Source organism: Schistocerca gregaria, chromosome 6, assembly GCF_023897955.1.
Source record: "Schistocerca gregaria isolate iqSchGreg1 chromosome 6, iqSchGreg1.2, whole genome shotgun sequence".
NCBI lineage: Eukaryota > Metazoa > Arthropoda > Insecta > Orthoptera > Acrididae > Schistocerca > Schistocerca gregaria.
In genome coordinates this window covers 522,445,195-522,459,853 of record NC_064925.1, presented here as the reverse complement: position 1 = coordinate 522,459,853, position 14,659 = coordinate 522,445,195, and the positions used below count along the sequence as shown (strand labels likewise).

Genomic DNA, 14,659 nt, shown 5'->3' with positions numbered 1-14,659 from the left:
GCCCACTCCCTTTCACCTAATGTACAGTGAGGTAAACTAATCTTTAACTCAGTAGACCGTACCATCTTTTCAGATATTTCTTCCCTCTCGTCTGAGAGCACCACTTTATTGTGTGAGCTAGCTGAAGCCGCTGTTGCAGAGCTCTCTCTTAAATCACACAATGATGAACTTCAGGACAGCTATGAAACCCTCCACTTACGCATTGCCGCAATGCAATCCATTCTCACAGATGCTCGTAAGCAGGTTACCCAGCTGTCACACACGGCCATGACCCCAGCCCCCGCACCGCATCCACACACTTGCCGCCTACGTCACATGACTTTTCTACTGCCGGACAGAAGCTATGCCTGTACCACTACCAAGTACCCCATCAATCTCCATGGCAAGACTACCAGTTGATCACCACCACTGCGCTGATCTTCCGGCCTGGGACACACAAGCATGTGAATTACAGATTAGTCATACTGCATCAGGTGCGGCTCCATCATCCCCGTCAGCGTTTGCAATCAAAAACAGTACTGTCCATAGAATCAATACCACAGAAGGTCCACCAGTACACGCAAAGGCTAGGCGTTTAAACCCAGAAAAACTTACACACACCATTGCTATCATTCAGTAACTTTTAGACAGCAAGACTATTTGCCCTTCTTCTAGCAGTTGTACATCACCCATTCATTTGGTGCCTAAGAAAGATGACACTTTCCGCCTCTGCAGTGTCTATCAGGTGCTTAATGCCAGAACAATTTTATATAGTTATCCCATCCCAAATATTCAAGTCTAAATCAAATAAAGAAGAAAATTATTATTACTGTTGGGAATGGTATATGAACAAGAGTATGGTTCCAGCTTGCTGTGTTGAAAGTCAAACTATCATAGATAAAATAACGTCGGTCATATTTATTGAAAGAATGCTGAAGTGGTTCCTTGCAAACCCTTTATTCAACTGGTTATTGAGTGTTGTTTGATGTTCCGGGGCCTGTACTTAGTTACAATCGTGGAAGGGTTGGAAAAGATTACAAAAAGAGCTATGTGGTTCATCATAGGTTCCACTGCTTGTCATGAGAATGCCACAGAACACACTGCAGTGAGATATGTTTATAGAAAGATGTGCATGGGGATAGCTCTACTCACAAAATTCTGAGATTCCATTATCTAAAATGAGTCATGATGGTAGTGTTTCTTCTTACATCCTATCCCTGAATGGAAAAGAAAGGAAGGAAAATCAATCTAATACACAATTTTCCTTTTGCCACAACCCTAGATATAGATTTACTGCTGGACATAGTTGACAAATTTCCTGTGATCAAAGAATAGTATCAAATCTTGTTTCCCAACCTCCCCTACACCCGTTTTTTCCTTCTTTTTGCTTTTCATTGTGTGGCTTACCATGAATCTATAATCATATGGTGTTACGCACTTAAAATATCCTTTAGCTTTATAATTTCAATGATGACTATCCAAGTAATCTCTAGTTTCTGAATCCTCTAACAAAGTACCCCTTGAGTGCGAGGTCTCCAAAGGCTAATGTTGTTTATGGCACTCAGTGCCCTACATGTTGCCTACCATGCAACCACAATATTGGATGCCAATGGCAAGAGTGGCTAGGACTGGAGGTACCCAGTGGTGAGCACAGCATGAGGCTACAGGGTTAGCTAAACTGCTTAGTCGATGATTAACTCACAACAACGCTCTACTTCTAGTGGTACTGATATAAAGCAGAGCAATGCCAATGATAAACAAGGCAAGCATTGCATAATATATACAACAACAGTTGGCAAAGTTTGCTTTTCATCAGAAAGGAACCCAAGGAATTTCACAGACCCTGAAAGAAGCAGCATATAAAATATTAGTATTTCTGCAAGATGAGTCAGTGAAATTTGTGGTGTCATATATGCTTGATTGTGCTGACAGGGTATATGAGGAGTACAATGATGACAATATGTGCATTCCAAGTGAAAGAATATTGAAACAATTGTCAAACCATGTAGTTCATCATCCTTGTTGTACAGGGAGCCACAAATCCCATCTCCAGGGAAATTTAGTAAAGGAAAATTGTTGTCCAAGGAGTGGATACTAAACATAATTATGTACTTGGATATCATCCGCAGCTTAGTAAATAAAGTTATTAACAAATTTTGAGTAAGTCTGCAGCAATATGACCATATAGTGCATAAGAAAAGCTATAGATATTCAAGGGAGGACAAGGCATACTTGTTACAAGAAGTGGTGTCTGGGTGTTTTAAGGATACTCAATGCAATTTGCAGGATAAGCATAATAGTGGCCTACTATGTTATGCACACCAAATTGCACCCAACATAGATAATAATGATTTCAAGGTGAGCAGTGGATGGCTGCATAACTTCAAACAGTGCTGTAGAATTGAAAGATGTTAGATAATGAAATTTCAAAGTGTCAGCCTGATGATGCACAGCAAACTGCAGAATCGGCACAAAAATTTATCCCGTCAATCAGTAAGGAATTCATTTTCAACTCTGACCATTTGAGATTTGAAGAGGAAATACATATCTGGAAATTAGAGATATTAAGAGGGTTGTATCAAGATCAACTAACATCAATGCCTTAATGCATTCATATACAATTATGCTAACTGTTAATCTGGATGGGAAATTGGCTGGAAAGTTATTTAGTGTGCTACAAGAATTTGGAAATGCTCTGTCCCATATGAATTATTCTTGTGCGCATCATCTTGTAAGGGCATTAGGGAGTATCTGCATCACAGCAAGCAAGAGTGGGAAAATGGGCATAATAGAACTAAAACTATCATATACTTTTGAACATAGCCAGTCAAAATAACTTGCTTTTGGTCGATTCCTGGTCTGTGTATAAAAATTGTATTGCCTTAAGCAAACTATCCCTCTTGAAAAGTGTATGACATTGCATTAGTTCCCTATTAGTTTAGAAAGGAAGGACAGGTCTCTCAGACAACAGAATGGGAGGGTACCACCTGCCTTGCAGGTGAGTTTTCCATTGTCCCTCCCATCCAGCAGTCTGCCCTTCCTTTCTAAACTTCCCAAATCTCTTTCTTCTCAGAGGAAAGAATGAATAGTCACAAATGCTGGATAGTTTCTTGTAGTTTTCTGTTTATCTATTAGCAGTACTAAGACTTTCAACACTTGAAGGTAATTGATGGCCAGCCATTATGTCTCAGTTTTTATAATTTACTCAAGTGAATTTAACTTTGGTACATGTAATATGTAGGTTAAATTATTTTCTGAACCACTAGGAATATATCAGTTTGCAAATTCAATAGATGTGATTTTGTCAAAGACCTCAGTATTTGATATACTGCAAACTCTCTCCAAACTGGGATAAACAAATAACTTATCCACTTGGATATAAATTTACAGGCTGGTGTCCAGCCATAAGTACAGTGTAGCAGATTTTCTTTATTTTATTAGTCTTAACAAAGTTAATGGAAAACACAAGTGGTATTCTGGTTGTGTGCTGTGTTGCAGGTGGTGGAACTGATTCCTGGAGGAAGCAAGATACATGTAAGGAATGACACAAAACATCAGTACTTGGACAGCCTAGCACAGTACCGTCTTGCAACCAGTGTCCGGGATGAGGTTGATCATTTTCTGAAGGGCCTTAATGAACTCATACCTGACAACTTGCTCAGCATATTTGATGAAAATGAACTGGAGGTATGGCACAGAAATTACATTATCGATTAGTATAACTGAGAACCTCTTCCACACTTTTTCCCTCTCCTCCAATAGTAGTTTCAGTAAAATGTGTAGATGAGAACTGTTCATCCACCATGTGCTGAAATCTTATGAATAACATGGTCTGAACATCAATTAGCCCATTTCTTCTTTGCAGCAGCTGCAAGTTTTTCACTCTCCTACCTCAGCCTACCTACTCATGTATTACTTTTTTGTTCTTACGTAAGGCCTTACTTTTTCTTCTTACGTAAGGCCTCTATTTTGCTAGTTTCAGGTCTTTCTACTTCTGGTTCTTTGCATTTGGTATTCATCAGAAGACTGTTACAGTTTTTCTCATTGTAATTCAATATTTTACCAAGGTTTGCCACCTTGGCTTTGTGAAGCAGCCCATGTTAACCTTAGCCTTCATTCACTTCCTAAGGACACTACTCCAACCTTGGTCTATTGCATGGAACTTCGCGATAGCACCTTTGTATACACTGATGGCTCTCGGACTGACCGTGGGGTCGAGTTTGCCTTCATCATTGAAACCTGTGTCTTTAGATATTGGCTTCTGGCACACTCCTCAGTTTTTACAGCCGAGCTCTTTGCCTTCTATCAGGCTACAGAGTACATCAGGCAACACAACCTTTTCAATTGTGTCCTCTGCTCAGACTCACTCAGTGCCCTTCGCAGTCTGTGTGCTGTACACTGCCCACTCTTGGTGGAGCCAATGTGATGTTTCTGTGGGTTCCTGGTCATGTCTGTCTGCCATGAAATGAGGCTGCTGACGCTGCTGCCAAAACTGCTGACGCTACTGCCAAAGCTGCAGTCCTAGTACCACAGCCTGTGATTACCTATATTCCCTTCGATGATCTCTGTGTTGCCATCTGTCAGGAGGTGGAGTACCTTTGGCATTGCCAATGGTACTCCCTTCAGGGGAATAAGCTCTGGCTTATTAAGCCTCTCCCAGCAGCTTGGATGACCACCTCTCGGCCCTCCCACTGAGAGGTGGTTATTTTAACTCAGCTGCGTATTGGGCACTGCCTTTTTAGCCATTGTCATTTGTGAAGTGGCGCTACCCCACCACTTTGTACACATTGCACCCAAGTTTTAACTGTCCCCCACTTCCTGTTGGAATGTTCATTTTTTAACCTTTTACATTCCTGTTTGGGTTTGCCGCCTGAGTTACTGGCCATTTTAGCAAATGACGCGTGGGCGGTTGACGACGTTTTAATTTTTATCTGCCAAAGCAATATGGCAAAGGCCATTTAATTTTTAGTTTTGGACCTCCATTTCTTTATAGTGTCTTTTTCAGTCCTTTTTCCACATGCCAGTTTTTAGCTTTCTTCTATTATGTCAGTTGGGATTGATGTATGGTCATTTTTTAACTCCTATCTGTCTTCGAGTTCTGTAGTTTTGACTTGAGCACGTATGACCCCTGTTGTGTTGGCAGAAGAGCCAACACCGTGTTACTAGTGGAGGCTGAAATACATGCGTTTTAGCTCATGCAGGCTGGCGTGAGGAGGGAAGAACTATACTTACGCGATGTCTGGAACATGACAAGAAATTAGAATTCAGAAAGTGGACGTAATTAGTTTGATACTTAACTTTAATCCATTGATGATGAATGTCGCTCTTGATGGTACATGATTCACAATATTATCTGTTCAGAATACATTCATAGTAACTGAAATGGCACCTTGCTAGGTCGTAGCAAATGGCATAGCTGAAGGCTATTCTAAACTGTCATCTCTGCAAATGAGAGCATATGTAGACAGTGAACCATCACTAGCAAAGTCGGCTGTACAACTAGGATGAGTGCTAGGGAGTCTTGACTAGACCAGCTGTGTAGCGGCACTCGGTCTGCAATCACTAATAGTGGCGACATGCGGGTCCGACGTATACTAACGGACCACGGCCGATTTAAAGGCTACCACCTAGCAAGTGTGGTGTCTTGCGGTGACACCACAACCCCAGTTGTTTTTGCACCCTAAAACAAAACAAAACAAAACAAACACTATGTGAAGCAAATCTCAACAGACGTAATCTGAAAGAGTATAACCCAATATCCACACCACTAGAAAGTAACCAAGTGCTATCTCATGACATGAGTACAAAAACAGAACAGGAACAAGAAGCTATGAAGAACATACTCTATTGTGAAGCAATACTAAATTTAATGTATGCTCTGTTAGGAATAAGGCCAGACCAAGCTTAATCAATAGGGATTGGCAGTCATTTTTGTAACAATCTGAGCATGCCACACTGGCAAGCTGTCAAAAGAATCTTTAGATATCTAAAAGGAAACAAGGATGTGAAGCTATTGTTTTTGAAAGCAGATGACTGCAGCATAATAGGTTACTGTGATAGACTATGCTGGAGATTCCAAAGACAGGAAGTCAACAACTGGATATCTGTTAAGATCTCAAGGAGCAGTAATATCATAGCAACGTAAGAAACAGTCTACCATAGCCTAGTGCACAACTGAAGCAGAATATTTGTCCATGACCTCAGCATGTCAGGAGGTTCTATGGCTTCAAAGGTTAGATACTGAAATATCTCCAAACCCCAAGTAGGATCCTATGAAACTATTATGTGACAACAAAGCACCAATTGACTTATCTAAGACTAGTGGCTACAATAGTTGAACCAAACGTATAAACACAAGACATCACTTTATAGGGAAAAATAGATTCAGCCCAAGTCACTGTGGGTTGGACATGATGACAAAACCTGTGCCACAGTCTCACCATAATTTACTGATTCAAGAGTCTGGATTGAAAATCTATTTTTTTAAGGCATGATTCTAGGGCTGTGTAAGAATTTAGACTCTATGCCTTGATTGTGTTTATATCTTTTGCATAGCTGTGGACACCATTATTCTTTATTCTGTGGATTATATAATACAATAATTTGTGCAACTGTGTTTGATATGTTAATGTGTACAATAAATCTTACAGTTCCAGTCAGATACCACCAGCAAATTACCCTGTTAACAAAATAATTACTCAAAAGGTACAAGAAATGACAGGTACATTGGTCAGCACACCAGTGTCCACAGTTGTGTAAGCCAGGAGCCTATCTTCACCCCACATACTTCTTAGCATTATTTTCGAGATTGTTACTCAAATGCTGGAACAATAACAAAAGAACTGATTTCATTTTAAGTCATTTAGAAGTGAGTGCTGCGAAATGGGGAAGAGCTCATTTGGGGGAACACTCTTCCTGGAATGATTTTCAGGAGAAATGTAAAAAGGAAATTGGTCGAGTCGGCTAGCGCCTAAGAGAACTGACATAAGAATTAGTAGACCCGAGGTGTTACAACAATAGTTGGGATACATACAAGAAGTATATCAAATGATATTTGGCTAGGTCACAATATCCAGACAAACCCCTGGAGGAGAGATATTTGGTCAAAATGTTAGTTAGAAGGTTACTTTCTCCTGTAAGAAGAGAAATTTGGTATAAGAGGTGGATAGCAGTAAGTGATCTATTAACTTTCATGGAAGGATTAGATATATTAAATAAGAAACAGGTAGATTACACACAGAATGATAATAGAGTTTTAGAAAATCAGCAGAGAAATCATTATCTCTCCAGGTTTCCGTGCCGGAATCAAAGTAAATTTTGCAAAGTAAGGAAGCATAGTAACTCTAATAGAGATAACCAGAAGGTACTCAGTTACAGGTGGTTGCATCATACAGTCTGAATAACTAGGCATTCATAACCATTCATAATAAAGCATAGGTTCTGGGATATGTCATAAACAGCAGACATTCTGGAACAGGGGCCAGGCTCTAGCATACAACAGTGACAGCCTAGGTCCATCTAAGGAGAAATTTGTGGCTTTAACATAACAGTTTCAACAAGAGATTAGTTACTAGAGGAAGAAAATAAAGAAAAGGAAGACATAACTCGCATGATCATCTGTGGAAATATCTTTGAGGTGAAAGTGGAAATACATTTAGATTCAGGCAGTGAAATATCAATTATATCCCAGAAATTAGTGTCAATTCTTCAAAGGATTGGAGTATATATAGTGGGTATTACGGGAAATAAAGGAAGGTTGATAAAGGAAGAAATCTGATTACCAATAAACTTAAATGATTATACACTCCTGGAAATTGAAATAAGAACACCATGAATTCATTGTCCCAGGAAGGGGAAACTTTATTGACACATTCCTGGGGTTAGATACATCACATGATCACACTGACAGAACCACAGGCACATAGACACAGGCAACAAAGCATGCACAATGTCGGCACTAGTACAGTGTATATCCACCTTTCGCAGCAATGCAGGCTGCTATTCTCCCATGGAGACGATCGTAGAAATGCTGGATGTAGTCCTGTGGAACGACTTGCCATGCCATTTCCACCTGGCGCCTCAGTTGGACCAGCGTTGGTGCTGGACGTGCAAACCGCGTGAGACGACGCTTCATCCAGTCCCAAACATGCTCAATGGGGGACAGATCCGGAGATCTTGCTGGCCAGGGTAGTTGACTTACACCTTCTGGAGCACGTTGGGTGGCACGGGATACATACGGACGTGCATTGTCCTGTTGGAACAGCAAGTTCCCTTGCCGGTCTAGGAATGGTAGAACGATGGGTTCGATGACGGTTTGGATGTACCGTGCACTATTCAGTGTCCCCTCGACGATCACCAGAGGTGTACGGCCATTGTAGGAGATCGCTCCCCACACCATGATGCCGTGTGTTGGCCCTGTGTGCCTTGGTCGTATGCAGTGCTGATTGTGGCGCTCACCTGCATGGCGCCAAACACGCATACGACCATCATTGGCACCAAGGCAGAAGCGACTCTCATCGCTGAAGACGACACGTCTCCATTCGTCCCTCCATTCACGCCTGTCGCGACACCACTGGAGGCGGGCTGCACGATGTTGGGGCGTGAGCGGAAGACGGCCTAATGGTGTGCGGGACCGTAGCCCAACTTCATGGAGACGGTTGCGAATGGTCCTCGCCGATACCCCAGGAGCAACAGTGTCCCTAATTTGCTGGGAAGTGGCGGTGCGGTCCCCTACGGCAATGCATAGGATCCTACGGTCTTGGCGTGCATCCGTGCGTCGCTGCGGTCCGGTCCCAGGTCGACGGGCACGTGCACCTTCCGCCGACCACTGGCGACAGCATTGATGTACTGTGGAGACCTCACGCCCCACGTGTTGAGCAATTCGGCGGTACGTCCACCCGGCCTCCCGCATGCCCACTATACGCCCTCGCTCAAAGTCTGTCAACTGCACATACGGTTCACGTCCACGCTGTCGCGGCATGGTACCAGTGTTAAAGACTGCGATGGAGCTCCGTATGCCATGGCAAACTGGCTGACACTGACGGCGGCGGTGCACAAATGCTGCGCAGCTAGCGCCATTCGACGGCCAACACCGCGGTTCCTGGTGTGTCCGCTGTGCCGTGCGTGTGATCATTGCTTGTACAGCCCTCTCGCAGTGTTCGGAGCAAGTATGGTGGGTCTGACACACCGGTGTCAATGTGTTCTTTTTTCCATTTCCAGAAGTGTATTTGTACCAAGTAATACAAGTAGTGTCTGGCATGACTTTTTGATGTATTACTGGGACTATATTTGCTTTTGAATTACAGAGCATCTTTAGATTTCAAGAGTAATGATTGACAATGGTAAGGTCATTATCATTGTCCTCTTCATATTTAAGGTGGTCTTCACTGACATGACAGTTGCATATGCTACACTTGTTGAAAGATTTAACAGTAATGCCTTCTCTCACTCTAAACCGTGACTGTCTTATCCATTGACACACTTGTTTGATTGTAAGTCATTTTAAAGCTCTATTCAGTGTAAATTCACACTGAGTTTCATCCATAATTCATTTGGTGAATTACTCTCTCATATGCACTGCAAATAGTTTATTTATTGAGCCGTCAAGAAGTTGCAATTGTGACGTAAGTCCTCCCAGAATAACAGCAAGCTCTGTATCTCCCTGTCTCAATTTCTCTTTCACAGAATTTTTCAAGTGTCTGATAAACTGATCAAGCAGAAGAAGAGAACTTCTCTTCAATAAAGCACCTTACCTTTCCTCCCACACTCTGTTAATCCATAATTTCATACCAGTCTCATCCATCCAACTCCTGTCATGTAGTATTTCATAAGGTTTTGGCTTTGTTTTGCATTTTAGAATGATCATTGGATTAAGTTTAGTGCTGTGAGCACAACATGAAAGGACAACAGTGCAGTACATTTTTTCATGTCCACTTGTTTTTATAGTTGCAGTTTTACCATCTTTCATGGCAACAATTCTGTTACTCGGCACATCAAATTTCAGCGGAGTTTTGTCCGTATTCACTATTTGACTTGGTTCCAATCAGGTTTTCTTTTGATGTTGAATAATAAAGTGATGGAAAGATAATATTTTCTCTTCATATTATTGTGGCATTTTCTGAGATATTTTGGTTTTGGTTTTGCATGCTAAGTCCATGGCACTTCATAAATCTGTGACACCAACCAACTCCACCCTTTAAGTCTGTTAAGCTCTGTGTTAAGTTCTACTGTAGCTGTAGCTTATGAGTATGTATTTGAATCATTTTTGTATTAATCCCACTGTCATTTTGATGATGTCCTTCAATCCATTTTGGTATGTCACCTTCTAGTTTTGACTGTTTTTCATTCAGTCCTCTATTTGCACATTTAGTCTCTCTCTCTCTCTCTCTCTCTCTCTCTCTCTCTCTCTCTCTCTCTCTCTCTCTCTCCAGTTCTTCTTTATTGGCCCGCCAGCTGCAAATGGTTTTTTTTTCTGTTGGTAGAGGGCCAAATGGCTGCTCAGTTGCTCTGTTTCCATGTTCTTCTGCATATGCTATTGCTTTCAACTTCCAGCCCATGTCATATGAATGCCTTTTATTTTTTTCCATTACAAAACAAGCTACTAATGAAGATATTGTACTGTTACTGATAACACAAATAATGTTCAAATTCACTCGAAACATAGACTGACATGATCAAGTATAGGCTTGACGGTATTCTGGGTTTGTAACAGCGGGGCGGGAGGGAGGAAGAGTTAACAAGCTTGCGAATCCCCGCAACTCATGTTCGTCGCATGTGTGCGCTGATGCTTCCAGTTGAATTTGTTGTTGGCAGATAGAGATATTATTCCTGCAGCACCTAATATATGGCCGTTTTTAAGACTGATGGGAATTTTAAATTAAACAATGGACATTTTTATATTAGATTTGAGTACGAGATGCATCTTCATTTTGGAGGCAATGTTTCAAAGAAAAAAACTGCATCTTTGTAAAATACTGTCTGTCACATTAAATTGCCAACAGCTTTACGAGTGGGGCTCCTCTCTATACAACCTAGATCTCACAAGCTGATTTATCTTGTGTTTCTGGATGGAGTCTCCCAACCTAGCAGCTGAACTCTCACCAATGATGGCATCTGGTGCTGGTGTGCTGGACTATATTGTTGAATGTTTGTGTAGTTTGCTGACAGCATCTGTACCTGCTCTTCTGAAACATATTTTTTCCTATAATTGCTGCATTTGATTCTTCTCTCCATCTGCCTTCTGTCTGCAGACAAACATCACAATTTGACAGTATACCATTAATTCAAGTATGATCTAAGTTACACTTTTCTTCAGTGATGTCTCATGATGTTATTGTGTTGTCATGAAACCTGTCACCAGCATGTAGCTCACTCCTTTCAAACAGCACCAAGGGAGCTGTTGATCTTAATGTGTCCATCTAGCAAATGGGTTACTATGAATGGTGTTAAATTTGTCAATTGTGACACATTACATGGAGATTAGGAGTTTAACCCAGAACTCTGTTGCATACTCTGATGATCAGTAACATTTCTTCTCCTTGGTGACCAAAGCCCATAGATGGAAAAACTTTGCACTACTGGATTTCAAAGCGACTACCTCTGATTGTATGTGTAGGGGTAGTGATTAGATTCTGGAAGGAACACACACACTTTATTCACTGCAAAATTATCATGCAGTTCTGGAAATGCTTGTCTGTAATTCCACTAAGTTGCCAGTTTAGTTAATGCTTGTCAAGCATGACCATAAATGTTGTGATCTTTGCAGTTACTCTTCGTACTGGTGCTCTGACCAATGTCTGCACCCTGTTTGGCCATTCTTTGGAGCCACCCCCATCCTCCGATTGTGTGTTTCATATCTGCGCCACACCAAGCATTCTATCCACCAACTGCTGCGGCCTTCGCCAACCTCTGTTGTCTTCAGCCATTGTGCATGAAGTCCTTGCCTTTTGGGACAGGCCTCCCACGTTGGACACATGAGGTGCTCAAGGTGTGCTGTCTTCTCTGTGGGAATGGTCGGGTGTTTGCTCCTGCGTCTGCTACTGTTGAGCCTGTCTAGTGTTGTGTCATCTTGAGTCTGTAGTGTCTGGTGCTCTGTCTAAGGGCAGTTTTACTGGTCTCCACTCCCATTTCTATTCATCACAGAATCTCAATGTGGTCTCTGTTGTTTTTCAGAAACTCGTGTGTTGGATTCCATAACCTTGATCTCAATGGATTCTTTTGTGACACTGGCCCGGTATCTTTGGGTCTGTATCACAACCTTGGTGTCATTACAGTGCTCTGTTATTGCTGAATCAGTTGCCTGCTTAAGTCTGTTATGCCTCTGGTGTTCTTTATACATGATGTCCACTGTCCTGGTGGTCTGGCTGATGTGCGACATCCCAAACTGGCATGGTATGTTTTTATTTTTTAATACTTGTTTTCCATAGCCCCAGATCTTTCTTTATATTCCCAAACAGCGCCCCAATTTTAGTGGGTGGGCAAAATACACTTTTGATGCTCTTTTTCAAGAGAATTCTGCTGATTTTGCAGAGATGGATGCAGCATATGGCAAATACGCCACCTTCGTCATCTGTTCTTGTTCCTCATGAATGCCTTCTGAATATCTCTGGATGAGTATCCATGTTTGCAGAACATGTGTCTGTGTGTGTCATCTACTTTTGACAAAGGCCTCATTGGCCGAAAGCTAAACTTTCCTACAGTCTTTTGTTGCACCTTTCTGCAACTCAGCACCTCCACTACATGGTGAGAAGCAACTATTATTTTCATTTTATTGTTGCATAGTAAATCCATTAATATTATCACATACAAATTTTTTGTTGATGATCAAGCAGTTATAGCCCAATACGAGGAGGTTGCAAATTATAGCAATGGAATGCAGAAAATGGGGATTGAAGATTAATTACCAGAAAACAGAATACCTCACTAATAATCCAGGTGACTTCTACATGGAGGGAAAGAAAATTAAGAAGGTCAATACTTTCTGTTATTTGGGATCCATTTTAGAGATGAAGGGAAAATCAGAGGTAGAAACTAATAAAAGAATTTGTAGTGGAAGGAAGGTCATTGGGATGTTCAACCCAATCTTATGGAGCAGAAATATAATAAATCGAATAAAAAAAATCATGTATAAATCAGTATTAGAGAGCATAGTTATGTATGGAGTGAGACTTGGACTACTAATTTGAAACATATAAAAAAACTGCAAGCAGTAGAATTGGACTTCTGGAGAAGATGAACAAGAATTTCTAGAAAGTAAGAAATGGTGGAATAATAGAGAGAATGGAAGTAAGAGAGAGAATACATGACATGATGGATAGAAGGAAGTTACAATGGTACGTGCATGTAAGAAGAAATGAGGAAGCCAGAATTTCAAAAATGGTCCTGGAACAGGAATCGGAGGGAAATAAGAGAAGAGGATGTCCTATGACCACCTGGCTCCAAAATCAAAATGTACAATTAACAATGATAAGACTTGGTGCAGAGGAAGAAGATATACAAGATCGGAACACCCAGAGGGACAACCTGAGGAGATAAATTAAGATCTAATGTACAGGTGTAATAATTTCGAGGTATTTGTTACGCTGGAGAAAAACCTTTGAATAGAGATAATATAAATAAAAAAATTAAGCAAACAATGTGATGTACAAGATGTGACTGAAATACTTTACATACTTGATTCTTTCTTTGGAAGGGCTGGTGGATTGAATTCCTCACACAAAAAGAAGAAAAAAGGGCTAAAATTCCATATACAGGTTGATTCAAAATTCCCACTATGGGTTTCTAGGGGTTATAGATGAAACTTAGTAGATGGAGTTTTGATAAGGAACTTACATTAAGAAATGTATCATTTAGATGTAAAATCAGTTTGAGGATTGGATCACTTTCAAATCTCCCACTTCACAGTATACACACAGTGGACACAATGAGCTCTGACCTGTGTGCTGTAGGAGCACATGGCATGGGCAGTGTGTAAAGTAGTTGTTCTTGGGTTCTCTACATGACAGAGGACGTTCTCTTCAAGATCAAGAGTCCATCATATCCATGGAGCACCACAGTCAAACCCTACTAGTTTCAAATATACCAATGTCTTGCAGTTGTTGTTGTAGTTGGACATAGGTGTTATGTGATGTCATATGTCGTAATTAGGAAAGGGATTCATGATGACATCCTCTTCTCAGCTTATATGCATACCCTGAAGGAGGAGTTTTGAAAATGATCTGATCCTGGAACTGATTTTACATCCAAATAGTACATTTCTGGACATTGGTTCCTTATCAGAAATTCATGGACATGTGTTCGTTACCAAAATTTCATTCACTAAGTCCACTCTACAACCTGAGAAGCCTGTAATTAATGAAAGAAAATTCTTCTAAGTTCTCAGGTCAGAAACTGATAACAAAAAATGTACAAAATATTCTCCTCTTATGTATATAAACTCATACACTCATTGACCATGGACTGTCACAAGCTTTCAAACACCCCTCTATTATGTCACTTTCTTAAGTTTTCATGACACTTTTATGAAGTGTCACTACATTAGGAATGTTTACTGTGTTTGGAGACTTCACAGACAATAATTCACCACAAATATCATACAGTGCATTTCGAACAGTGTGACTGAAATGTGTTGGAGTCTCCTCATGCCCAGACTATTTGTTTCCTCTTATTTCAGGGGCTGTTG

The 14,659-nt window shown here is 41.0% G+C and overlaps 1 protein-coding gene across 7 annotated transcripts in view; it reads left to right on the top strand.

The window, feature by feature from the left end:
- The window catches only part of LOC126277953 (apoptosis-resistant E3 ubiquitin protein ligase 1), a 616,553-nt gene that overhangs the window by 591,718 nt on the left and 10,176 nt on the right, over positions 1–14,659 (top strand). For all 7 annotated transcript variants that reach the window (XR_007550627.1, XR_007550628.1, XR_007550629.1 and 4 more), the window contains one exon: positions 3,478–3,666. Coding sequence is in view for 4 of the 7 variants with exons in the window: in XM_049977563.1 (XP_049833520.1) it covers positions 3,478–3,666 (189 nt within the window). In the remaining 3 variants the exon portion in view is untranslated. The remainder of the gene's footprint in view (positions 1–3,477; positions 3,667–14,659) is intronic.